The sequence below is a fragment of the Gadus morhua genome, chromosome 5 (genome assembly GCF_902167405.1).
Source record: "Gadus morhua chromosome 5, gadMor3.0, whole genome shotgun sequence".
Classification (NCBI taxonomy): Eukaryota; Metazoa; Chordata; class Actinopteri; order Gadiformes; family Gadidae; genus Gadus; species Gadus morhua.
The window spans coordinates 8,388,646-8,413,719 of NC_044052.1; the positions used below are offsets into that span (position 1 = coordinate 8,388,646).

A 25,074-nucleotide genomic window follows, 5' to 3' on the forward strand; every position below is an offset into this window, starting at 1 on the left:
ATATACGACGAGTCAGGGGCACCAGCGCCCCCGAGCGCCAATATAAAGAATTGCTTATTTATATCCAACTTATTTTAAAACAAACAAAAGTGCTCTCTTGTGGAAAAATGACAGAATTCTCCTCAAATATTCAGTTTGTGTCATTAACACTTTATTTTCCTTGGCAAAGGCAAACACAGAACTAAAACAGAATCAATACATCAGCTATGTACAATACTTACAATTTCTGGTAACAATTACATCCTTCAAAAAACTACAATTTGTAAGTTATAAAAAATAGTTGTGCCTAGTTCAAGTTAAGGTCTATTGTTTACCCTGCAGTAATCCAGTTGCACCTGCATTACAGTTGTAGCTTCTTTATAGCATATATCGTACAACTTAATTAAAACCAACGTGATATGATATGAAGTCACAGAAATATGTGCACACCCAAGACTAAGTCTCTGATACGTATCAGTTTGATTTAATGAATTAATACGGGTTGAACAGGCAAGGCAGCTTGAAATCCTATATTAACAAGCATTTTTCCTCCTATATATATATATATGTATTTTTGATTTGGTTGATTGAAATTTAAAAACAATGTGAAACAAAGATCTATCAAAATCAAAATAACAAATCCAAACATCATACATGCCTCAACACACAGTGACATTTCTTAAGAGGTGAACGGCAGTGTTAGTGCATGGCACCAATATTAAAATATGAAACACTTGACAACTAAAATAATTACAAAAAAATGCTACCAGGATGAGATTAATGGTTGCATTTTCAATCTACTCTATACCTCCAATTTGAAACACTGGAATTAAGACCATTTCCACTGAATGGTTCATAAAATACACCAACAAGGCAATCAGAAACATGAAGAGCTTATAATACAATAAGTAAATGTAATACTAAAGAGACAAACTTCACATTTTACAAAACAAAACATTACCGTTTAGGTGCAAAGAAAATCTCCAACTTGAAAGGCAGTACTTAGTTTTCGCAATCATCCGACAATAGTCGGACAGCAACAGTGTTGGGGAGCGTTAATAGACCTCCAGGCACAGAGTATCTTCCTCAGTCCTTTATAAACTAGTCTCTACCAATGGAGCAGCAACTGCTGACGCGGTCTCTGTTGTGGCTGCCTCTGTTGTCGCTTTTTCTATTGTGGGTGCCTCATCCTCTGGCGCCACCTGCTGGTCTTGTTTGAGATTGATCTCTTGGATCAGTTGTGCGTTGGCTTCCTTCCACTCTCGGAACCGGTTTGAGGTAAGCTCGCTATCCGACAGGACCTGGTCCATCACTTGCAGATCCGCCTCTTTAGACTAGTATAGAAGAAAAAAGGCAGAAATAATATGCATCATCAGTTTTCATATATTTTCTAGTAAAAATGGATGATTGCCCCATCTATGAAAATAGATGAATAGAACATTGCAACATTAATCTGCGGCAATCTCGGAAAGTGTCAAAGAGTTTCCTTGAAATAAATACCAGTTAAGTAATTATCCATCCCCGAATGCGGTAACATAATGGTGATGGAGTCTATGACCCATTGATAAAAGCCCTTGCATTTGCATTATTGTGAATCTTACGAACTGGCTGTCATTGGTGACAATCCTGCCATGCATTAAAATCACAAGCGGGCAGTGCCGCACAGTTAGTGACACGTCTTCCATCACCCATCAGTGGTAGTTCTGCCAGAGAGGGTATGGCTAAGCTACCCCAACAGACTTGCTCTTCAACTCACTTGTGTGTAGCAGTGTACAGCTTTTATTTTTCCATAAGTTCAGCCAAAGAGAACAAAAAGGGACATCATCGAGATTGCCACTTTAAGGAACTACGCCCTCTCTATAAGCAATAAACTGAATATCATTCATATAAAAGGAAGTTATTCTGTTAATTTACCCATCCATTAAATAATCTTGTGTCGTCCATGTATCACAAATCTGCCTATAAATTAGTTGTCAAAGATACCAAAAAGTCACGTTAGAAGTTATTATTAATAATTCATATTTTTGATGGGTCTGCCTACCTTTAGTGTGCTGTTGAGAGTTCTGATAAGGTGTAATTTGTCGTTGACGGTGGTGTTCTTGCAGCGCCTGATGAAGGAAGCCCGGAAGTCTTTCTTGGTGGATGGCTTGCGCTCACCGAGGGGCGAGAGGCTGGCCTGCTTCAGGTGGTTGTACAGCGTCTGCATCTCGTCAGAGTTAGCTTCTTGACCACCTGTCCAAATAGAATGGGATCCAAGCATCAGAACTCACACTCTAGGGCTATGCTTCTTCTACAACAGTTAGTTTTTAAGGGTTCCGAAACGTCAAAAGGCTCAGAGGCATGAAACATTTTTATGTTTCTCATTAGAACCATCAAAAAAAGAAAACTTTTATAACTTCATAAATACAGACCGTACATCTATATGGAACACTGGCAAGACACATTTTTGGGGGTGTCCATTGTTCCAATACAAGGTCTGACTCAGGACTAAATTACACAAGTTAACCCAGACTGGCCAGTTATTTATACTTGAAGCCACCATAAATGGGGAAATGTTCTTTTCATGTCTTCATAACAGTGTTCCAGTTCCCTTTACTTCGATGTTGGACCACAGATAGTGATCTACAAGCATCGATGTCTATTTTCCTGCACACAACTCGGAAAGGGCTAATTTGAACTAATGATGGACATGCTCAATGACTTACCAAGGCTATATCAGTGACTGTATGTTGTACGCACTTGCACATAAAAATAGTACTTAGCATTGTCTAGCATCTTATACCATCTGATTTTGTTGTATACTGGGAATGGTTTAACCTAACAAATGTTGATTGCTTGGCACTTGGTTCTATGAACATCCTTACTGTACCGACAGCAATATATTCTTTCTTCTTTCTGCTGACAAATGTACTTATTGTAAATTGCTTTAGATAAAAGCGTCTGCTAAATGCCCTAAATGTAAATGTATATCATTTGCAAACAACAAAAAACGAAAACAAGGTTTACCTTCGTCCCCAGTGCCTGGAATATCCAACAGTGTCTGCCCCTCAGCGGCAGCAGCAACACGTACGTCGCCATGGGAACTGCTCTCTGACAGGTCCCCAGTCGACGCATCCCTTGAGCTGGCCGGCGCCTCGCCTGCCTCTTCCCCCAGCTCCTCCTGCGGGGGCCGATGCGTGTGCACCTGCACCGAGCACACCACCGTGGTCTCCGGGGCGAGCCCGGGGGAAGCCTGGGACACCAGGTCCATCCAGGACTGCCGGTTTTTCACTAAGGAGGAGGCGGAGCTCTGTGAGGTCATCGTACTGACGGGCGAGGACAGCGAACCGTTGGTGTCGCTGGGGAGTGGGGAGGAGTAGGGAGGCGGCAGGGTGTCCTGTCCCAGAGAAAAAACACGGTACACTTAGCATATAAGCGACTTGCAAATATAAGCTCACATTTTTTATTATTATTTAATTAACTTCTCCTCTGGAAATCGATGGTAACCAAAGACTAAACCACCACGGGTTGCGGTTGTACAGTGACTGACGTCCAGAAGGATCAACACTGACCTGTCCGCTCGCAGGCATAACGGCTCCATCCACCGAGTCCCGCAGCGTCTGCTCAGAGTAGGGCGGTGGGGGGGCCTCGCTGGTCTCAGCTTCCTCGGGGTCACTGGCTTCGCTGTAGCACTCTGAACACACGCATGTACATGTACACCCCGTGTCACAACTCCCAGAACAGTTCAAATCAGTGAAAAAGATTACAAGAAACGCTTCTGGAGTTCTGACCTGTTGGCGCAGCCTTCTCTGTCGACTCGTACTGGATGGAAGCCAACCCGAGCTTATTCAACCATCTAGGGATGAAACACAATGCATGCAATTCATTCAACAACTCCTACATTCAACATGAAAAGGTTTTATAAATCCATTCCTAAGACAACCGGGGACGAACGTGCTAGGCTGCAGAAATGTCTTGTTGACCAAGAATTCACATATCTGCACAGCCGTGTGACTTACATGTTCATGTCTTCGTGGCTTTCAGCAGCAAAGAAGAACATCATGACGTGGGGGTGACAGGCTTTGATGGCACTGCGGAGGGGGAGGCGTCGAGGTATTAACAAAAGCTATCACATATCTTTACCCTGTCAAGTTGGCGACTACTTTGAATGGCAAGGGAGGCAAATGTTGCACAATGTGACAAATTAAAAATTACTGTGAGGGAAGCTGCTCACAGTGAATATTATTTTGTCACATTTACTGTATGACAGATAGTTTTTCCGTCTGTGGGCCCAAACACTTCCTGTTTAACCATGTGTCAAAAGGGAGGCCTGTTTCACGATTTAACCTCAGACAGAATCAGCTTGTGTGAACAACTTACTGTTTCTTCTTGCACTCAATTGCCCGGTCAATGATGAAGTCGGTGAGATTAATAAACCCCTCGGCTCTTTCGGCCTGAAAACACACAAAAGATCGAAGGATCCTCTTCATTAATCCACCACGAACAGCCTGTGGCATTTGAGCTGGATGTTCGGCTCCATCAGTCTTAATTCATCGTGCCAGGAGGGTCATGCTTGAATTAGATGCTGACAGGCCATTAGAGAAATCTCCGGTGTCAGTAGAGGCAGAGCTCGTGGAGTATGTGTGATTCATAAATTACTTGACTGTGACCCCCTTGCACCTCACAATGCATCTGCACGGCAAAATGGTGACCCGAATGCACAACGCACGATAAAGGACAGATTGTTTTAACGAATTAAGGTAGCTTTAATTCGATAATTATAAAATATCGATGATCATTATTAGCACTATTGATAGTTATGGCATGGAAAGATAATGAGGCTAGAGGTAAACAAGAAAGGGCAGATTAATAGATTTCTTTACTTAAACTTTGCATAGCGTATAAAGAATGCAATGTTTTTTTGGTGGGAACATAGGTGTAGGGTTACAGTTAATGTCTTATTTTTTGTCTAAGAATAATAGAATTCAATTTATGATATTTAAAGCATTCGCGAAATCAAATTGACAAAATATGTTATAACATGGACAGAATCAAAAATACATTTGATTGGGTTCATACAGTCCTCGGAGTACTCACCAACTGATTGCTGTACCAGTAGAGAGAGGTCTTCTTGAGCACAAACCAGTACTTCTTCCATTTCAGACCCAGAAAGGCATCTTTCTTTCTGTAGAGCCAGCCCTGGTGGTCGGGATGGCCCAGTTCTTTAACTGAGATCCGTCTCCTGCTCATCGTCACATTGCCTGAACACACAAACAACCGACCAAATCCATGCATATCAATACGATGGTCCCGTGAACTCATACCGTGGGGAGGGGTTAAATATCGGCTATTGTTAAGCTAATGAGAAGCTAGAACCAGACACGCAGCTCTTAAGGGAAAAGTGACATTAGCTATACTTCTGTTTTCAGTAGGCAAAAAATAGATTAGGAAATGCGATACGGAAGAGGAATAGGTGATATGAGATTGCCTAAACCTACACCAAAAAAAATTGCACAGGAATAGAAAACACTTTTCCACCTACCTATTTTCAGATATGAATCACACAGAGAAACAATAATAATTCCTCTACAGTGTTATCAAAAGTGCATTGTTCAGAGCTTAAATAGACCTGATAACCCGCAGGGAAAACTCTGTATGGTTTAAATGCACCATCCGCGACAAGTCTGCTACATGCCTCAATTTCCCTGTCACTTGACAAACACCCACACAGTACGGACAAATTACAGTTTATAGTGACAGGGTGAGATACAGAGCGAGAGAGTAGGAGAGCGTGAGAGAGCAAGAGCAGGATATATACTACAACAAACTGAGAGGTGAGATCCTTACCTCCACGTGAACTCTTCTTCTTGGACTTGGTTCTCAGGGAGACCTTTGAGGACAGCGGGCAGAGAGGGGAGGTTAGGTTGTTTGTAGGGAATCAACCAAGAGAGTGCAGGACAGAATAAGAAGCAGTAGAAGGATCCTTGCAATGTGGCGCGCTTTAGCCGAGATTAATCTTTTTGGAACTTCCTCTTTCTCAACCCGGGTGTCTCATACACTGTCACACTCACAATTGTCTCAAGGCTATCTCTCTCTCAAGGCGCATCTCTCTCTCTTTCTCTCTCTCAAGGTGTCTCTCTCTCTCTTCCTCCCTCTCGCTCTTCCTCTTTCTCTCTCTCAAGGCGTCTCTCTCTTTCTCCCTCTCGCTCTTCCTCTTCCTCTTTCTCTCAAGCCATCCGTCTCTATCTCTCTCTTGCTTTCCCTCATTCCTCGCTATCTTTCTTTGCAACACATCACAGATGGTCCGCAGCTGAGAGAATGAAATAGAACATCTCTGCTGGAAAAGTGCTTGAAGATCCCTTCACAGAATGGGGAAATAAAGGAGTGCAGAGGTAGTTTTATATCAGTGGAACATTGGGAAGAACAGCACTATACTCACAGGGTTGTAGTCATCCGCAGCCATTGAGGAGGGGGCCAGGGATATGGGGAATGCAGCCTATTAAAACATAAGGTGGAGGTGAAAACCAATGCTCATGAAGACATACACCGATGATATTGCAACTCAGTCCCACTGCAGCAGCAACGAGGACGCTTTAGGCTATTGGATCTGAATCATTATTTTAAATAGGGGGATACAAATGTTTGATAATGGGGGGCATTCATGTTATGATTTAATAATAGTGGGATAAATTTGAGCAACGCCTTCAATTGTAAATGGTATTTATAAATGGAAGCTCCAGGGCAATATTCTCAAAATAAATGAAGATACAAATCATGAGTCAATAAGCCACACAGAAGCCAATTATTGAGAAGAGGCCAGCACTTTGATACATGCTGATTAATTCAAACCCATAACTCGTTTCTGTTGATTAGTTAGGAAGAACTACAGTTTTATTTAGATAAAAAAGGTAGTTATAAACTCTGTAGTTTTCTTTGGTACGAAATTAATGTGGAAGACATGATCATCATCATGACGCTGGCAGCCTAAATTACCATTGGTCATTATTGGCAAACTTCCTCAGAACACTGAGTTCCTCATTCTCCGAATGGAAATTGCCTTATTTAAGTTAGAAAAACCGGCTGAGTTTAGTAATAATAAAAAGTATGTTATACATCCGAATGTCATTATAATTCTAAATAATTTAGAACCAAATTGTTGTTTATGTAAGTCACTTTCCACAGAAACATCTGACTGCATTTTGGACTTATTTGTAAATCTAATCTATGATACATTGATTGAAGATAAAAAACCTAAAAAAAAACAGCCCCACCAGATTCAATCTTCAGGTCGGAACAACCAAAGCCCAGATACCAATCCCACTGAAACGCGATCCGCTAAACTCATTGCTTCCTCTGCCTGATGATCACGTGACGTTCATACAGATTTAATCACAAACTAACCCGATATCGGGTCTGATGTCATTGATGAAACTACAGAAAAGTCACCCTTACCGTTAACACACCTGGCAGTTTAAAGATTCAACTGAAACGAACTATCCAAAGCATGCTGATCGTACGCCTGGCAGAGACGGACACGGACACCATGTGAACGCATAACGTTACATACAAGCGCCCCAGCCGCCGCTCTCTGTCTTGCACAACTAATCAAAACGCTCAAACATGCAACTCTGTGTTTCCGGCGGGTAGTTTCATGATCTCCACCACACTCACCACGGAACAAGCTTGACAGACCGGTTGCCTTGGTAATACATCTCCAATGTAGGCCTACAACATGATTGTGGCAATTTTGTAAGTAAGATTAAAGATAACTTGTATGATTAAAGATAAAACACTTTGACAAGTATAGCACTTTGGGAACAAACGCTACTTGACTGCATCACCCTAAGTATTGGTCAGACGGCAAACATTTTACATCGGTAAAATCTGGATACAGAGAAAACAAAATTGTACCTATCAACAAAGTGAACACGTGTCCGACCAATTGAACTCATACCTGCCACCACAACTTCAGCAAATTCAGTTTGGCTTCAACACGTAGCCGAAAATCTAACCAAACTTTGGCAATCATGTTGTCGATGGAAAGCGACCTAATTAAGAGCTCAATGCTTTTCTTTTGGTCGGTGTTTCAGTGAAGGTCTGCGGCACTGTCAAACAAATGTTAGCCAATATTTCCTAAAGTTGGTTGTTTGCCTTAAACGCTTGCGGTAAAAGTCCACAAGGTGTCGCTGTGCTACAATCTAAGAACTGCCGCATTATTTTATTTTAGTCCCGAAAACGTGCGGCTGCACCCACACACCAGCCACCACACTCCATACGTGGCTGTCTCAATAGTCGATGCCATTGCATTTGCTGTTCGGCAGTTTCCAGTTATTCATGCAGGGAGAATAGTGAGGTGTCAACGATAGCCTCCTTATGGCTGTGGCAGTAGAGTTAATGCTAGGCCACTGCAGAGTCGGCTGTGGTATAGCCATCAATGCTCTTCAGCGCCTCTGTGGTGAGCTGGCGTTGTAGACATAACATTCCCTGTTGTTCCTGCCAAAACACACGAGATGGAATAGGCTTATACTGTTCCGACAGAGGGGCCGGATGTTGTGGTGGTGGGCTATGTCTGTCTGCGCTGGGGCAGTGGTAAACCAACAGACATTCTCAAATCTCCTGCTATATCAGTCTCTCTTTCTCCCTCACTCTTGTTCAATCCCTATCTTCTTCTCTTTCCCTTTCCAATACCGATACAAACCTCATTCCTCACCTTATTTAACAAGTTAGACCCTCCCCTCAGCCACTATGATCCTTAAAAAAATAATCGTTGACAACAACTCTGTCTCTACCTTGCTTATTTCTGTGACACAAGACAAAGAGTGAGAGGGAGAACCATCCTTAGTACTAAAGTGATTTAAGAGTATGTCACACAAGCGTGTATCAGGCACATGGAAAGGGAGGAGGGAAGCTGAGGTAATCTGTCTGAGACTCATGTCAAAAGGCCCACAGAGGATTCATGAGAGTGTGGATTGGTCACACCATTGTAGGGCTCAATCTCCCATCACACTCCATGCTGAGAATTGTCACGGCACTTAGCTAATATCCCCCCCAAGACCTATCTCTAGTGCAGTGAGTGTGAGTGTGAGAGAGAGAGAGAGAGAGAGAGAGAGAGAGAGAGAGAGAGAGAGAGAGAGAGAGAGAGAGAGAGAGAGAGAGAGAACAGAGTGGTTATTCTTCACTGGGGGTATCTCACACTGGCTCTGAGTGGTGAGGGACATAAGCGAGGATGGCTGGCTGGGTGGGTGGACTGCAGAGCTAGGGAGGTCATATCAGATCCAAGCGTGTGCAGATCAGCAGGAGGACCAGGACAGGCAGAATGGTCAGCTCCTAGGGTCTACTTGCACCTCTAGAGCCAAACCAGTAGCCCCCTCGACACTGGGGAGTGGGCACTATTGTTCCATTGATTTAAATTGTATTATTATGGAAATCAACGCAGTCTATACAGAAGTCAAGGTCGATGGCTGGGTATCTCCAAACGAAAACACTAACTGTGGTTTAACATAGTTTTATCTTTTCTTAACTTAAAAGGTGCAGTATGTAGGATTAAGCTGCATCAGTGTAGGTTGCAGAAGTAGAATTTGCAGATATATAACAGGACATTTGCACGCCCAGACACGCACACAAGTGAATGCCATAGAAGGTACAGCCTCCCCATAGGCCCTCTCATCCACAGATCCTCCAATGTCTTTTGACAGCTGGGGGTTCTCAGTGTCTTCAACACCACAACAAGTCACCATTAAACTAGAAATAAGGGTCCTCTCGGGGTCCAAACATCTCATTTGTCAGTAATGCACCTATTCTACCGACCCCCGTGGCGTTCCCAGTGTGGTACGCTCCACTGAGGGATTGACACCAACTTATGTTACTGTGGAGCACGAGGGTGTGTGTGTGTGTGTGTGTGTGTGTGTGTGTGTGTGTGTGTGTGTGTGTGTGTGTGTGTGTGTGTGTGTGTGTGTGTGTGTGTGTGTGTGTGTGTGTGTGTGTGTGTGTGTCCAAAGTTTGCCACGGGGCAATTCCATTCCCACATCTGTAACAGTGAATTGTGCCATGGTAGGGCTGACTGTATTTACTTAGTCAACCTCTTGATAGTAGCTTTTGTTCCCTGTAATGTGTTGTTATAGAATTGGTCCAGATAACAGACATTCCTGATAGACAAAGACAATGTTTGATTAGGATTGGAATGTTTAAATGTGTTTTTAATGCTGTCTTTTGAGGTTTATATGAGCTTTACTGCAGTAAAGTTAATCTGCAATAAAATCAGCTGTGATCGGTAGGGTGTGTCTGTGTGTGCGTGTGCGTGTGCGTGTGCGTGCGTGTGTGCCTAGACCTACATACATACGTCTGAAAGAACATTCCCGTCAGCATATCTCTGTGTTAAACTTTAATAGATTTGTCAATATGGCTCTTGCTTTTTTGCACCCCCATTGTGCCATGTGAGCTGAGGTCAAGGCTGTCCAAATTCCTCACCTTTTCCCCATCTAGGAAAGCATGCTCATTTGTTCAGAAAACACACTGGACACACATGTGTCAAGCCCTATTTCCACACACACACACACACACACACACACACACACACACACACACACACACACACACACACACACACACACACACACACACACACACACACACACACACACACACACACACACAATTAGTCTTACCGCTTGAGAAAAGGACCAGGATCGCATGTGTTGTTGACTATATCTGTAATAAGAAAAAGAAACAAGATAAGAATGTTGCCCCAACATCCAGCAGGTCTCAAGTAAGACCTCCTATAGTGATCTTAGCCTGTGGTTAGCATCGAGTTCTGAGTTTATTTACAGTAAACGGGACAGACGTCACTAATCCCTACTGCAGGCCCAGTGGCTTTATCCCGGACCCTCGCTCTTCGGCGCGGTCAAAAGTGGTTGAGATGAAATGTAAAACACATACTTATGACTGCTATAGCTCATCCAAAAACAAACCATTATCTTTCTATTATGCTGGAACACAGCTGGCTTCGATTTAGTCCTAGGAAAATAGACTTTGCAGCTGAAGGTTTGAGGCTTTGACATTTAGCCTGTGTGGTAAGGGCACTGATAATACATTTGGCGACTGGCCACAGTGGACTTGTAGACAACACGCGTCCTTCCCTGAGCTCAAAATACGTCAGACGGCAACACAAGGCCTCACCCTTGTAATTTCTGGGTATGAAATAGTTTCAGGCTCGTCTTTCCTGCCTTTGGAATCCTGACGGAAAAAAAACCTGTAAAAAATATTCTGTCCTCCCCCATCCATAAATCACCCCCACTTTGACTCAGCCTTCTTCATGATGGGTTTGCCAGAGTAAAAGTTGCTGACGGACTGATGGATCTGATGGAATGTCGCTCTGCAACGCCCCTACCCCACACCACACACAGTAGGACACCTTCATTACGTGTGGGCCATAAACAGTAGTTGTTTCACAGCAACTAGAAAGCTATAGCAAGCAAGTGGCAAAGTGACATTACACAGAGGGACAAAACTCTCTGCACGTAGCGACACAGCCTATGGCTCTTTCGACAGCTCCGTCAAATGGGCCATCCACATTCCACCATGCTAAGTTAAGCATCCTATAGTCGCTGTTGCATTATCGGACGTACAGTATAAGCTTGCTACATATTTGGGCATCGGAAATGTGTGTGTGCTAATTGAGTGTGTGACACACCGGCTTTGATGGTGTGTTTGTGCGCATTGCTGAGTATAGACGTGTCGGGGGTTGGTATCACACCTGGCTTAGTCATGAATCACTGGGACCTCTTCAGGGAATCGAGTTATAAGACCAGCCTATGGGGACTATCGGGGTGTGGTTACTGTGTCTTGTTATCTAGTATTGGATTGGTAGCCTCCTTTGTTTGAAACGCGGGGGGAAAGGTGAAGGGTACTAGTGATCTGCCTCATTTGAGTCATCTAGATTTTGAAGGGGACGTGGAATTTTCTTAATTGGGGGACTGATTATAAAAGTTTATCAAAGCTGCAAGTGTATTGTCTGTCTCCCATTTGACCTAAAGGTAATGTTCTTATGGTTGATTTGACGGACCATACTTACTCCTTGTGTGTGCATAGTATGTTTATGAGGGATTGGATTCTTGCACTCACCTGTTTAGGAAGTCACTGCTAGATCGCCAGTCAGATCCCTGTGATGTAGAGATTTGTGTAGTTATTTGATTGGATATTGGTAGTTTAAAGTCAAATTTATTTAATTGACTCCATCATCTGATTAAATCAATGTGCATATCCAGTATATTATGTGTGTTTTATGCGTTTTAAGTCCAAATCTGCGGATCTATTGACTGGAATATATTTCCCCCTTCTTTAACTCCCCCCAATGATGTGCTTCATATAATTTGGAACAAAACAGAAATAAACATGACAGCCATTGCGAGCGATTTAACAATGCAAGGCAAATCTTTCAGCACATAAAGAGGAAGACCTACCCAACCCTCTGCGTTAACTTATGTTTGTTATGCAGCTGAAGCATGTTAGTGGTTAGCAGCAAGGGCAAGGACAGCGCAGGTAACAATTAGAAAGACCACAGATCTTCTGCCAGTGCAGATTAGTGAGGGACACCAGGTGTCCATGCCTTGGCAAGACAGAGAAGAGAGTAAGGAGCTAGGGAGGATGAAGTGGAAGACGAGAGAAGAACGGAGAGGAATGACAGGGTGTGTGAGGGGAGGGGAGGGGGGGGGGATTAAAGTATCGTTCTTCATAACAACAGGCACATCTTCATTTCCAAAAGGTTTAAACGTGCCTCATGGTTTCATTCACAGGGAAAATATGCCTTCCAAGCAAAACAACATTCATAAAGCAATCCTGAAACAGCCACATAGAATACAGTTATAAAGAGATGCAGATTTCTCCAAAGAGAAATACAATAACATTTTGTTTAAATTACTTTGAGAACTTTCAGGCTTCAACCTTGATTTAACATCCAGGTAGTTGCATCACCATATAGTTTGAGCAAGCCATCTTCACCACATGCTTTTAAAAACAAAACGCCAGGTTAGGACGACTTCAAAATGTCAAGGCAAGCTGGAGAACCACTCAGATGGACCTTCATGCAGTTGATGCTCAAGACTTATAATTAAGAGAGCGGCACGCACACACGCACGCACACACGCATTAATGACGGGAGTTGTATCATAAAATAAAGACAATACAAAAGCAGACTGAAATAAACTGCATATTTTAATGAAATTCTATACAAATCGTACAAAAGGCCAAGGAAATGAATAATCGCTTTTGACCCATATGTTCTAAATCCTTATTTATCTTAAATAATACTGTCATGGAAGTCTTGGTGACCCTTATTAGGACCTAATGGAAAAACACCATTCAACTTTGTGTATCCCAAAGACAAAGGGTCTTACAGCTGTTAATCATGTCCACCAGCAGGAGATAAGGGTATTTTAGGTACAACATTACAGAGCAGAACCAAAAACAGTATAGATTGCATAGCTCAAAGAGGAGGAGGAAAAATATTCGCTGGTGGCGACAAGAAAGATTGAAAAAAAAAGCTTTTCCTCCATACCAACCAAAGAAGCATTGACCCTTCAACCCAAGTGACAATATTAATCATTGTATCTGTGCATAGATCATACGAGGCAGTAATTGGTAGATGCTATTGCGACTGATGGCCATAAAAGGTATAACAGGGCTTGTACATCGTGATGAAACATCTCTATGACCGCCGCCACTTTGGAAGCATGAGATCATTGGAATGTTGGTTGTAATGTAGGCAGTAATGCTTTTGTGGTCAATGTTTAGCGATTAACCTTGAAATGATTTTACATTATGGAGAAAACATTGTGTTTGAAACTGCCAGTGTTTTTCATGAGACATGGAAAAACAAAAGTTTTGAATAACCTAGGTATTTACAATGATTTAAGATTTCACAGCACTCAAACTCTTGAGCTGTCGGATTAACGGCAGCACAAAAACCCATGATGCATTCTGATGTACAAACCATGTAAAGGAAAACGTAATGAATAAAAAAAAAAGCCAAAAACCAACCACTGCATTTCGTTCTTCATGAATCAGTCTTGAAAACATTAGCGCAAACACAACCAAAAATTTCACACAATCGCAGTATAAACAAGCACGTTTTCTTGTGATCCCGGCGACTAAAGTATATCTAAGAACACCATGCTCCCACAGAGCAACTCAACTCAAACATGTTATTATAACTTAATATGTACAGAAGAAGTCCCGACGGCAGCAGGCGCGGAGCCGAGCGTCTCCTAGCCCTGATTATATCCTCTTGAGGTCGGCGGTGGGGGGGTAGGGAGAGGAGGTTGTATTAGGCGTTGTTAAAGATGGGTAGAAATGGGACGCGTCGCAGCGGCTGCAGCGAACGCAAGTCTTGTTGTGAAGTAGTAGTAGCTGGTGGTAGTAGTAGTAGTAGTAGTAGTAGTAGTTAAAGTACTGACACCAGGGCAGTATGGAGGTAGAAGAGGGAGTTGGGGGGAGGGGGGGGGATGTTCAGAGTAGTGCGACAGAGAGCCCCCCCAAAAAAAAAGAAAAACGGCGGAAAAACTGCCAGACATTTTTTTTTTTGGGATCAACTCAAAAAGGCACTGAGGAAAAATACAAGAACAGGAACAGAAGCCCCGTGGACAGGAAGTGCATCATCAGTGAGTCAATAGTTTAAGCCGCATGATCCAACTGACCAGTAGCGAGCGTTCTGCCGGGATGCGTTTGCTGGGAGGGGCGGGGCCTACCGGGGGCTTCCTCAGGTCCTCCTGGTACGGGATGGTGGCGCTGCTGTGGAGGTCCGAGTTGGAGTGGTAGCGGTGGCCCCCCCGGATGTGGTCCACCCCTCTGGTGAACTGCCGTTCCCCTCCGGGCCTGTAGGGCGGCGTGCACACGGAGGACACCTCCTCGGCGATGGTGGGGATCCTCTCATTGCTCAGGTATCTGTAGAGCAGGTCTTCGCCTGGAGTTGAATAGGGAATGAGGTGCGGTTGGATTGAGACTGTTCGGTTCATACTACCTAGCAGACTGGTTGTTGTTGGTAAACCTCAGGGACGGTAGAATTATAACCGTCTTCTCTGTTTTCTGAGTGTTTTGGAAACATCCCCGCCAACTAAATGGATTCATTGCGAGGCTATGTAGTATAAACAAGACACACACACACACACACACACACACAGACAGACCCACAGACAGACCCACAGACAGACCCACAGACAGACACACAGACACCCCCCCCCTCAGTGGAGCGTACCACTGTGGGAACGCCACAGGTGTCCGTAGGATAGGTGCATTGCTGACAAATGGGATGTTTGGCGTGGGCAGGGGTGGGGGGGAGGAGGACCCTTAATGTCCAGTTATATCCAAAAATTCTACTTCTGCATACCTTTTCTTCCTTGTGACCACGACTTGGCGTAGGGGTCGATCAGCCCGAGACAGGTGTCCACCGGCATGGAGAGCGGCCGCTGTTTGTCTGAAACAAACCCAAGAACCTCATGTCAGTGAACTACGGTCAAACTCCTCCCTGCGTGTTCCGGTTCACCAACCACAGATGTCAGATCAACGGGGGGTGCCTCGCGACACGTACTGCGTGCGGGCTTGTGCTCCCGCATCCGGGGCTGGATGACGTTGGCCTCGATGGGGTAGCCCGCCCTCAGCTTGTCGTAGTCCCCCACGGTGAGGCGCCGCCGGCTCTCCTGGTCCAGGTAGGAGTTGGGCGACTCCGAGCCGCCGTGCCTCGTCTTGCTGGTGCTGGAGAGGGAGCCCGTTCGGCCCTCCCTGCGACGCCGAGAGAGAGAACACAAGGCCAGCCACTCAGTCGCTGTGACGCCGCACAGTGCGTCATACGGTGCGTCATACGGTGTGTGTCATAAAGTGGCATCACGTCGTGTTCTTCTGGCCCATTGTGTTCCAGTAGTGTGACCCTGATAATGGCGACGCCTGGTACTTTAGGCCTACAGATGTAAAGAGGTGCAGCTGCAGCCGGTGGCCATTGATGTAGTGGGCTGAAGGCAAGGAGGATAGTGTGGGTGAGGAGAGTGGTATGGGGTAGGGACGGGGAACGAGTGATTCGTCACCACGTTGGGGTGAGAGGCAGGGTCTGCTAGTTTCAAGATCTAGGTTTTAGGACGGGGGCAACGGTGAGCCAAGGTTTATTCCCTTATTGCAGACGTTGTTTCACGGCCCAATGAATCCCGGATGAACATTCAGAAGGATTGAAATACTAATTCAATTCCCCCCCGACAATAAATAAGAATTTACTTTAAATGACAAGACTACTTTGTATAATTCGTACTTCATTCAGTTAATGTCTCCAATGACCGACACAGCAAGGGGTGCTTGCCCGGTGAAAGACAGCATGGGGGGGGGGGGCTTACCGTGGAGTATAGGGGACGATCGGAGGCGGGGGAAGGTACAAATCCAAAATGGCAGGCTTCTCCTTCTTTGTTGATCCGTTGGCGGAGCCGTAGGGCGACTGGGCTTTCACCAGGGAGGAATGGTTCTGGAAAGATCCACACAGCCAGTCATCAGTCTTCCATTCAAGTTGTAGTTCAATAGGTTTACAGACACATTTGTATAGCTGTTTTTTTTTCTCCAAGAAAGCAAGTCAACATGAGGTATTCCCTCCAATTAATTGTTTGAATGCAAACCTTGAAACTCAGTTGAAGGCTTGGCAAATGATCAATCCTTTGTTTCAAAACCTTCAAAACAGCAACACTATATGCTAGCTACGCCAACATTTCTTGAGGACACAAACATTGGGCACAAACCCGCCTGCACCTCACTTAATAGTGTCGGTCTCCCTAAGCACCATTGCTTACTAGACGGCTTCCTAAGCAACAAAGTGGTGTTGTTCATTCACAAACCTCGGTGTGGGGGACAGGGGCTACTCTGTTCAGCCTCCCAGATCCCTGAAACATCACCTACACACTCTGATGGCCAGCCCAGATATGGGTCCCAGCAACGTGCTCGAACAAGGAGCCGGAAGACAAAGTGGTGAGGGGGGGCCTCTCTGTGATGCTCCAGATATCTACTGTGTTATGATGTCATCAGAGACGGTACCACAGCATGACGTGTGCTTTTCTTTTTTTCTAGGGTAAGTCTAGGGTTACAAGGGGCCCATTGTCCCCCACTGTGGAACCAGCCCGATAGTGAAAACCAGATGCCAGGGTCGCAGCTAAGAGCTGGGCCCGAGTTTTATTTGTCCAGCTGAGGGAGCGAAATACAGTTGTTAACGTTCCATAATTGAATGAAACACCCATCATTTGTCGGGGCCTGTTACGACGTTTATCTGAGCTTTGAACCGACATCCTACAGGGAATTGTTTGTGACCTTTTCCCCCGATGAGGGCGGACCCAGACATTTCCCCTGGTCCTTTGTCCGGGATAAAAGGCTTGATGACCTAACCACTATTGATTTGTTTCTAACACATTACCCTCGTTATTCTCTGATGACCGCATGCACCGTGCCCTCGAACCTCCAGCCCCAGCTCTGCTACACACTCCCTTCCCTTAAAATAGACGCTTTCAACTCCACCGGCTGCCCGGGCAGAGGAACCCGTCTCCAAAACGGAACAACATCATCTGACTTTGGCTTTGTTTTGGGTCTGCTGCCTCCCGTGCAGCACGTTCCTAATCACATCTTCACACTCCGCCACTCTCAGGGCAGGCGGTCGGGTACTTGTCTGCACTTGTTGTTTTTGGAGCCGACTCCCTCAAAACAAAGATAATTGGTTCAGAGAAATAGACAATGACAGACGGGCCGGCTCTGAACTTCAAAGAGGAAGGCTTAGGGAGAGATGGGCTGTGTGTATGTGTGTGTGTGTGTGTGTGTCTAACGATGTGCTTACCTGTGGCACCGGGGGCTTCCAGCGCATGTTCTTGAGCGGGGCCGGGGAGAAGCCCGTAGTGCCCGATGGTCGCTTCTTAAGGAGCAGGACCACTCCCTTAGGGTCCTCCCTGAGCTTGATCACCAGGTTCTTTAGCTGCCAGCCCACCTGTTCCACAAACACACAGACAAACACTCAGTGTGTGTTTCTGCGGCTCTCTGTATGAAACGTTGCGTCGGTGATGAGAAGAGGATAGTGGGTTGGTGAGGAGAAGGTCGTACCACGGTCTGCTGGTTGACCTGGATCACCTCGTCTCCAGCGTGGATCTTCCGGGTCAGGTCAGCTGGGGACTGGAAAACAAATAATGCAACTTTCACTCACTATTCATTTCAAGAATAAAACAACTGATAAAATGACGATAGAATCCTAACTTCACTACGTCACAACTTGTATCACAGTCCTCTATCACAACATCATATGGAATCTAATGATTCAGTGTGTGTGTCGATAATCTATTTAGTTTGGTGCTAAATCTATTGGCCTGTGAACATTTGATTCAAATTGAACACTACACTACACTTTGATTATATAGAAAAATAGCCAAGAAGAAGAACTGAATACAAGGCAGATGTCTTGTTCGACCCTCAGATAATCGTGTTTGCATTTGTTCAAATGAGTTTGTGCGAACGACGGACAGTAATGTCGATAGAATTATCAATCTACATTCACATCTGATAGTGATTTGATCAACACCTTTTATACCCAGATTATTGTACATTGAAATAAGTACAACTCTACCGACAACAAAACTAAGCACAGGACATAAACACAGGACATCCGCACAAAGGAAAAAAACCAACGAGTGAAAATCAGGTAGATTTAGTTTCCAGTCCAACAGATGTCAGCCATGATTAACCAGTCATTATGGAAGACGAGGCAGAGCCTGCATCACAATTAAACACGAGAGGAGGCGTGTGACCGTGACCGAGGCAGTGACGTGGGTGCACATTAGTCACCGGCACGCCACCACAGGCGAGACAGGACCCTTCTGGGCCACTGTCTCATCTCTTATTTTAATAATTTGATTAAGTTAAATTATGGAATGATCATAAAAATGAAACTGCAGCGCTCCATGCAAGGCTATAAACAGGTTTGGAGGCAATGTTTAGTTACACAACTATAAAGTGTTTATTAACAAACCTTATTTTCATTCCGATTCATAATTAACAATTACTTGGGTGACCGTGAACAAAGGAAAGGCACAAGCCTGGGCTGAGGGCTGCACCTTTGGAGTTATTGTTGAATAACGTGTCTGACATGTTCTACATGTATTTCTTATTTTCCTTTTGAACTAATTGATTTAATTCAAGCACACGCACACCTTGTTGGTATTGTTGGAACAGCACTATGATCCGTGACAAATGGACTAACTAACGATGCATCTGTATCCACCATCGCTTTCCCAGAGGACCTTACATAAATGGATCTAAACGTTAACTAGTCAATGCCTGTCGATTGAGTGGCGTGCCCTTAGTAAACTGAACATAGAAGTTCATCGCAGCTCACTAGGGCTGCCTCAATGAGATTCAATCATGTATTGGAAGAAGATCAAATAGCAAACACAAAATAACACCGTACTTACATGTTCTGTGGTTCCAGTAATGACATGCAAACCGTCATAGGTGGACTTGATGTACATACCCTGAGGAAACAAAGAGCCCAAGTTAGGCTTATTTGACATAGGAATGAGGGCAGGGTAGGACAACACTCACAATTTGACACACGCTGTCATTAGTTCAAGCCAGTCAAACATAGACAACCACATACACAGTGTTTTGCATAACTCACCAGACCCTCTCCTGGTTTGATATTGTTCAGCTGGACTTCTTCCAGGCACGTTGATTGGCTCATTAGTGGGTCAGAGGTGGTTCTTACAGTCTGATCGCAGATACCATTTAATACCTTAGACTGCAGACAAAACACAGAGTTAGGGAATAATGAAGTATGCCATGAACCTGATGACCTTTCACTTGGCACCATTCAATTCCATGTGTTGCTTTGCTTATTTAATATACCGAACCCATCACATGATGTAGTGGGGAAGGGCAGATCCGATCGAAGAAAGAGAACGAGAAAGAACGAGAGAGAGAACGAGAGAGAGAGAACGAGAGAGGGAACGAGAGAGGGAACGAGAGAACGAGAGAGAGAACAAGAGAGAAAACGAGAGAGAGAATGAGAGAGAGAGAGAATGAGAGAGAGAGAATAAGAAAGAGAGAGAACGAGAGAGAACAAGAGAGAACGAGAGAAAGAGCCCAGCCAGAACACCGAGAGGTCTGGAGACTGTCAGCAACAGGAAGCACTGATTGATGGTCGGGGGGGAATACAAGACCCACCTCCTCCGCCGGCGATTCTAAAAGACCCCCCCACCCCCCGCTGCCCCCCCTCGTCTGCCCTCCATGCACTGCACATAACAGGCGCACCAGTCAACGCACGCTGACACACAATCACATTCTCCGCATACAGAAACACTCTAGTCTTTCCGCCTCTCTCCTGTAAAGGAACACACCCCCCCCCCCCCCCCTTCCCACTCTGATGTGGGGTAGCGACAGAGGTCGGCGATCACAAGGAGAGGCACTTACCACGTCCAGGATCTTTTCTTCCATCTCGTAAACAGTGCAGTCCTGGAAGCAAGCGGAGAGCACATACATCAGCCAGAGGCCTCGCCAGAGGTAAACAACGGCAGAGAGGAAGAGGGTATTCAATGGCTCCGGAGTCAACACAAAGTACAGGGGTTGGGTGTGCGTGCGTGTTTGTGCGTGCACACAATATAATCAGGAGTCCAGATATAGACCCAGGGGAGAGGGAGAGAGAGAGAGAGAGAGCCCTTTTCAGATTCAAATGGTGGTTTAGAGAATGTTTGTGGAAGTTGTGACGGGGTAATACCGGCTAGGGGTATGGTGAACTATGGGCCAAGTGTGCAGAGCGGCTGTGGGTTAAAAAACAAAGTTCATTTGAATTTTGTGTTCTATTTGTCTTGTAAAAACAAAGCCATCATTGCCGCCTGCTGTCTTGCAACATGTGTTTGTTGGGATACTTTGACCCACGCTATGAACACAGGAGTCCTGGTTTCGATGGGCGGGCGAGCAAACACTCAAATTAAGCGCCACACTTTCCACCACCTCGGCCAAGCGTCCAAACACGGCCTCCATAGAGATTACAGCCGCGGTATACAGGATACAGCTAGGGGTAACTCCCACTCAACCCGACTGTGTGGTGGGTGGTGACAGGGCCCTCTGGGTACAACAGCCCACATGGGGGAGGCGGTTGGCTGGCTGAGGTCCCCTGCCTGTCTACAGAATGGCCTGTATGCCGCGAATGCCCCAAAGGCAACCATCCATCAAAAACACCAAATGATGCTGTCAAAACTAAGGAACACCGATGGAAAAACAAAATAAAACAAGTTCTTGACCTTCTGAGGATGCTCGGAAGCCAAACCTAGTTGGTCGACTTGTGGTCTTGGTAAGCATTAGGGACTAGCATAGACATGTTCTGTCTAAAGAGCAGTTTTTCTTTTACTGTTGGTCTGTCGAAAACCATTGTTCAAATGGAGAATGGGGATCTCGCAAGCTTTTTCTGTTTTCCATAGCTTGCACATTCCACCAAGTGCGGGAGGGCTTGTCTATATCCATTGGCAAAGTTTTGTATCAAATAGAAATAAGTATATAATATAATAGGCTTTCCGAGTATTGACATTAGAACTTATCCCTGGTTACAAATGGGTCTTTCAGTGGGTCTGACAGGGCAGTTACGTAAACACGTTCTTTTACCACATGTATCCACACAAGTCGCACTTGAAAGAAACGCTAATGAATAGCAAGTTGAAGTGGTGCTTCAATAATATCCATTTACTTTGTTTCTTAGTCGCATGCCAAAACATAGAATGAGTCCTAAAATGTAAGAGTTGCAATAAGCACCACAATGTTGCAACAGTTGCACGTTGGCAGGATGCCATGACAAACTTTGGCACCATTTCTTCTCCTCTTTCTTATTAGTGCTACCAGCGCGCTTTGCAAATAGTTTTAACACAGCATTGGCTGTACTCCCTGCAGGATCTGTTTGAGGATTCCTAATGGACAAACACAGCAGGCCCTAAACTTCAGCGAAACTCAAACACCACGAGTGGGAGGGAACGAGAGAGAGAAGAGAGAAGAGAAGAGAGAGAGGCTGAGGGGGCGAGCAAGCTTCCTTGGGTGCGCGGCTTTCTCGCGTCATGTGTTTGACCCCAGAACCCAGCCTGGATCATATGACTCCCTGGGCAGCCCGGCCAGCCTTTGATCTGCGCGCGGGACAGGAGGAAGCCCAGCCAAGCGATGAAGTGGTGGGGAGAGCGGAGAGCACAGGAGGTGGACGGCCTGTCTCTTAAAATAGAGGAAACAAGAGCCGACGGTGTGGACAGGGCCAACAGACTGCATGGTTGATGGGGTATCCGGATACACACGGTTGTTGTTGCTGTGATACCAGGGCTCGGGCCTGTACCCTGCTTTGTTTTTCCATCGGTTTTGTTTTTTTGGAATTTGCCTGAAAAGCCAATTCATGACCATTGGGAACCATATATGCGTGTACAATGTGTAATTCAAGACTACACATGTTAAATGATGTATTTGGATGAACAGCAGGGCACAATGGCATGCGAGAGCAGTAATATGAGCGGTTCATGTAATACGATCAATGAGTTTATGGTTTGTACTTGGTAATGAGGTTCAACCTAGGGCTGAAACAGCATCTTTGGACATGGTCACTTCTTCATTTGTGTCGGTATAATTTCTACAAATGTTTTATAATGCGGTCTCTACTTTCATTGCTGGGAAATTCAGTGGATGGAGAGGACTGCTTCTAAGAAGATGAAGGTCCTGCCAGTTTCCCACCATTCATAGATTTCATTCAATGTTTTGCTAACTTTGCATGAAATCAGATATTCAATACAATAAATGTAGCGCTTATGAGAATAGCAGTGTGTGTGGGGTGTTGATGGGGTGTCAATGCTCTGTTAACCTGTTTAAAAAGTACAAAAACAGAAGTCACCATCACTCCCCCCACACACACCCCCCCCCCCCCCCCCCCCAACACCTGCACCCTCTACAGCTGGGGCAATAAATTGAACCCTGACCACACATGATAGCTGCTTCAGCACATACAAGGATTATTCTGCACTCCACCCCCACCTCCTCTACCCACAATGTGCCCCTTAACTTCAACCTACAGCGTGGGAACAACCAACCCCCCCCCCCCCCCCAACCCATGAACTACCGGAGCTGAGGACCCCAAGACTAAATCACCACAGGCGTTAAAATCCCAGACACCGGCAAGGTAATGTGCACTCTGGGAAAGGAATTCAGGTTTTGATGTAATCACCCTCCTTAACATCAGACCTGTGGTTTTTTCCCCCCCTTCTTTCTGACAGCCACTTACGCCGGTTTTATTAAATGGTGACTGTTGAGCCACGTCTGCAAGAGGGGCCCCGTTTAAACACACTTCAAGGAGAACCCAATCTGAGATCATCTCACCCAAGGTTCACCTTAGCCGTTGTTTACACCAGGACTGTTTTGAACGCCAGAGCCATAACATAAGTCCCTAACAAAGACTCTGGTTAGAGGGAATCACCGTGCATACAATATGCTGTACAATAATTTGAGATGGTTTTTCAAGGCCGACACAATATCCGCCGGAGGGTTTTACCCTGCTGGCTGACCCCCTAGAGACCGGAGCACAGGAAATGACTGCAGACAGGCAGGTCTCCCTCTGCGCGTAGCTCGGAGGAGCAACGCGAGGAGCGCATAGCCGAGAGGAGCAGTATGTGGAAAGCTGGCAGGCACAGCTAACAGGGCGCCACTTGTTTTATGAATCAGTCAACGCAAACCCTGCAATTATCATTAAACACGCCATGATCTTCACAGGTTTCTTCTGTAGCGCGCAAAAATATAAAACGCAATTAAAATATATATCAAACACAAGAGGAAACTAAATTCATGTGTTTGTGTGTGTGTGTTCTCAATAGTACGCCCCGGGTGCTGGCGGGCTAACTAGCGTGCAGACCTGTTGAACTGTAGTGGTGAGGTCCAGGCACAGCTGAATGATCTTGTTCTTGGTGGATGTGAAGTCACTGATCCCGGTCAGGGGGGTCCTGCAGCGAGACGAGGACAGACCGATTGGGAGGTCATTAGTAACCGATCAGGTCGATGCAACACAGGGAATGGTTAAAGGAAATGGAGGATTTCCTGGGTCTGTACAAATCTGACCGAAGATAATTGTCACGCTGAATGAAGAAATATGGGTCTTTAAAACATTTAAGATAAATCAAAATAATCTGAGAAAAGGTTGTGATACAAAAAGTCACTTTGAGGATGAGATAATTTCTAAAATGTTGATGCATTGCAGTTCCTGTGATTCTCTCTAGTGAGGAATACATTAGTGACATATCCTACTGGAATTAAATACTTAACTAAAAACTACTACCGTCAATCAGACAAAACTCTGACTAAATAATATTCTCAAACCCACTAAATCAATAAAAACTCAGTAAACAGTGCTTAGACACTGTAATCTAACCCTGAAGCTGAACTTTAGCATACATCATGACATCACCAAGCTAGCTCTAGCCAAATCAACCCAAAAAAGAAGTTTAGTCCATGCACCGCTAGGCTAATAATACAGTAAGCCTATGACAATATGACCTCACCGGTCACACAATTGTAACCTAGATAGTCAAAGCTGGCTTGGTGGTTCCCTGGTGGCATTCATAATGCAATGTTCACTAAGCGACACGCCCATGAAACGAATTGCCAGTGAAATTGACAGAGACCAAGACTCGGGGCGGGGGGAACGGGACGTGGGCCTACCTGTCGAGCCACGCCAGGAGGCTCTTGGCCGCCCCGATGAGCTCCACCACGCAGGTGAGGAAGTCGTTGGGGGGCTTGCGGGAGACGCTGCCCTCGTAGGCCACGCTCTTCCTGCGCTCCGAGGTGGACATGTGCAGGCTGTTGGTGGCCGCCCTCATCCGCACCACCAGGGTCTTCAGGTTGTCCGTCTCCACCCCGTAGTTCTGCAAAACCATTAAAACACCACCAGCAAGTTAAGAGAGAGAGCGAGAGACACGGTATCGCTCTTGGACTTGTGCCAATCCTCCCTACGGCCGGCGCTCGTCTTCGTCGCTGTTGACAGATGAGAGCACACTTTGATTGCACTAAATCATGATCGTCGAGGGCGATGTGTCACTGTGCTCACCTCCCAGCAGGTAA

The 25,074-nt window shown here is 45.3% G+C and overlaps 1 protein-coding gene across 2 annotated transcripts in view; it reads right to left on the reverse strand.

Moving 5' to 3' along the window:
• Nucleotides 1–124: 124 nt before the first annotated feature.
• The window catches only part of LOC115543694 (connector enhancer of kinase suppressor of ras 3), a 42,774-nt gene continuing 17,824 nt past the window's right edge, over nt 125–25,074 (reverse strand). The window contains exons 3-25 of one of the 2 annotated variants that reach the window (XM_030356165.1): nt 24,676–24,878; nt 23,873–23,960; nt 20,419–20,460; nt 19,628–19,747; nt 19,422–19,481; nt 18,061–18,129; nt 17,801–17,947; nt 16,329–16,453; nt 15,539–15,729; nt 15,338–15,424; nt 14,700–14,914; nt 12,079–12,116; nt 10,623–10,665; nt 6,398–6,454; nt 5,806–5,848; nt 5,056–5,219; nt 4,339–4,412; nt 3,978–4,049; nt 3,750–3,814; nt 3,531–3,652; nt 2,986–3,355; nt 2,021–2,211; nt 125–1,313 (exon numbers count right to left, since the gene is read on the reverse strand). In XM_030356165.1, the coding sequence (XP_030212025.1) occupies nt 1,074–1,313; nt 2,021–2,211; nt 2,986–3,355; nt 3,531–3,652; nt 3,750–3,814; nt 3,978–4,049; nt 4,339–4,412; nt 5,056–5,219; nt 5,806–5,848; nt 6,398–6,454; nt 10,623–10,665; nt 12,079–12,116; nt 14,700–14,914; nt 15,338–15,424; nt 15,539–15,729; nt 16,329–16,453; nt 17,801–17,947; nt 18,061–18,129; nt 19,422–19,481; nt 19,628–19,747; nt 20,419–20,460; nt 23,873–23,960; nt 24,676–24,878 (2,826 nt within the window). In that variant the 3' untranslated portion in view covers nt 125–1,073. Of the gene's footprint in view, nt 1,314–2,020; nt 2,212–2,985; nt 3,356–3,530; nt 3,653–3,749; nt 3,815–3,977; nt 4,050–4,338; nt 4,413–5,055; nt 5,220–5,805; nt 5,849–6,397; nt 6,455–10,622; nt 10,666–12,078; nt 12,117–14,648; nt 14,915–15,337; nt 15,425–15,538; nt 15,730–16,328; nt 16,454–17,800; nt 17,948–18,060; nt 18,130–19,421; nt 19,482–19,627; nt 19,748–20,418; nt 20,461–23,872; nt 23,961–24,675; nt 24,879–25,074 lie in introns of both variants that reach the window. The other variant, XM_030356164.1, reaches the window with a different exon arrangement.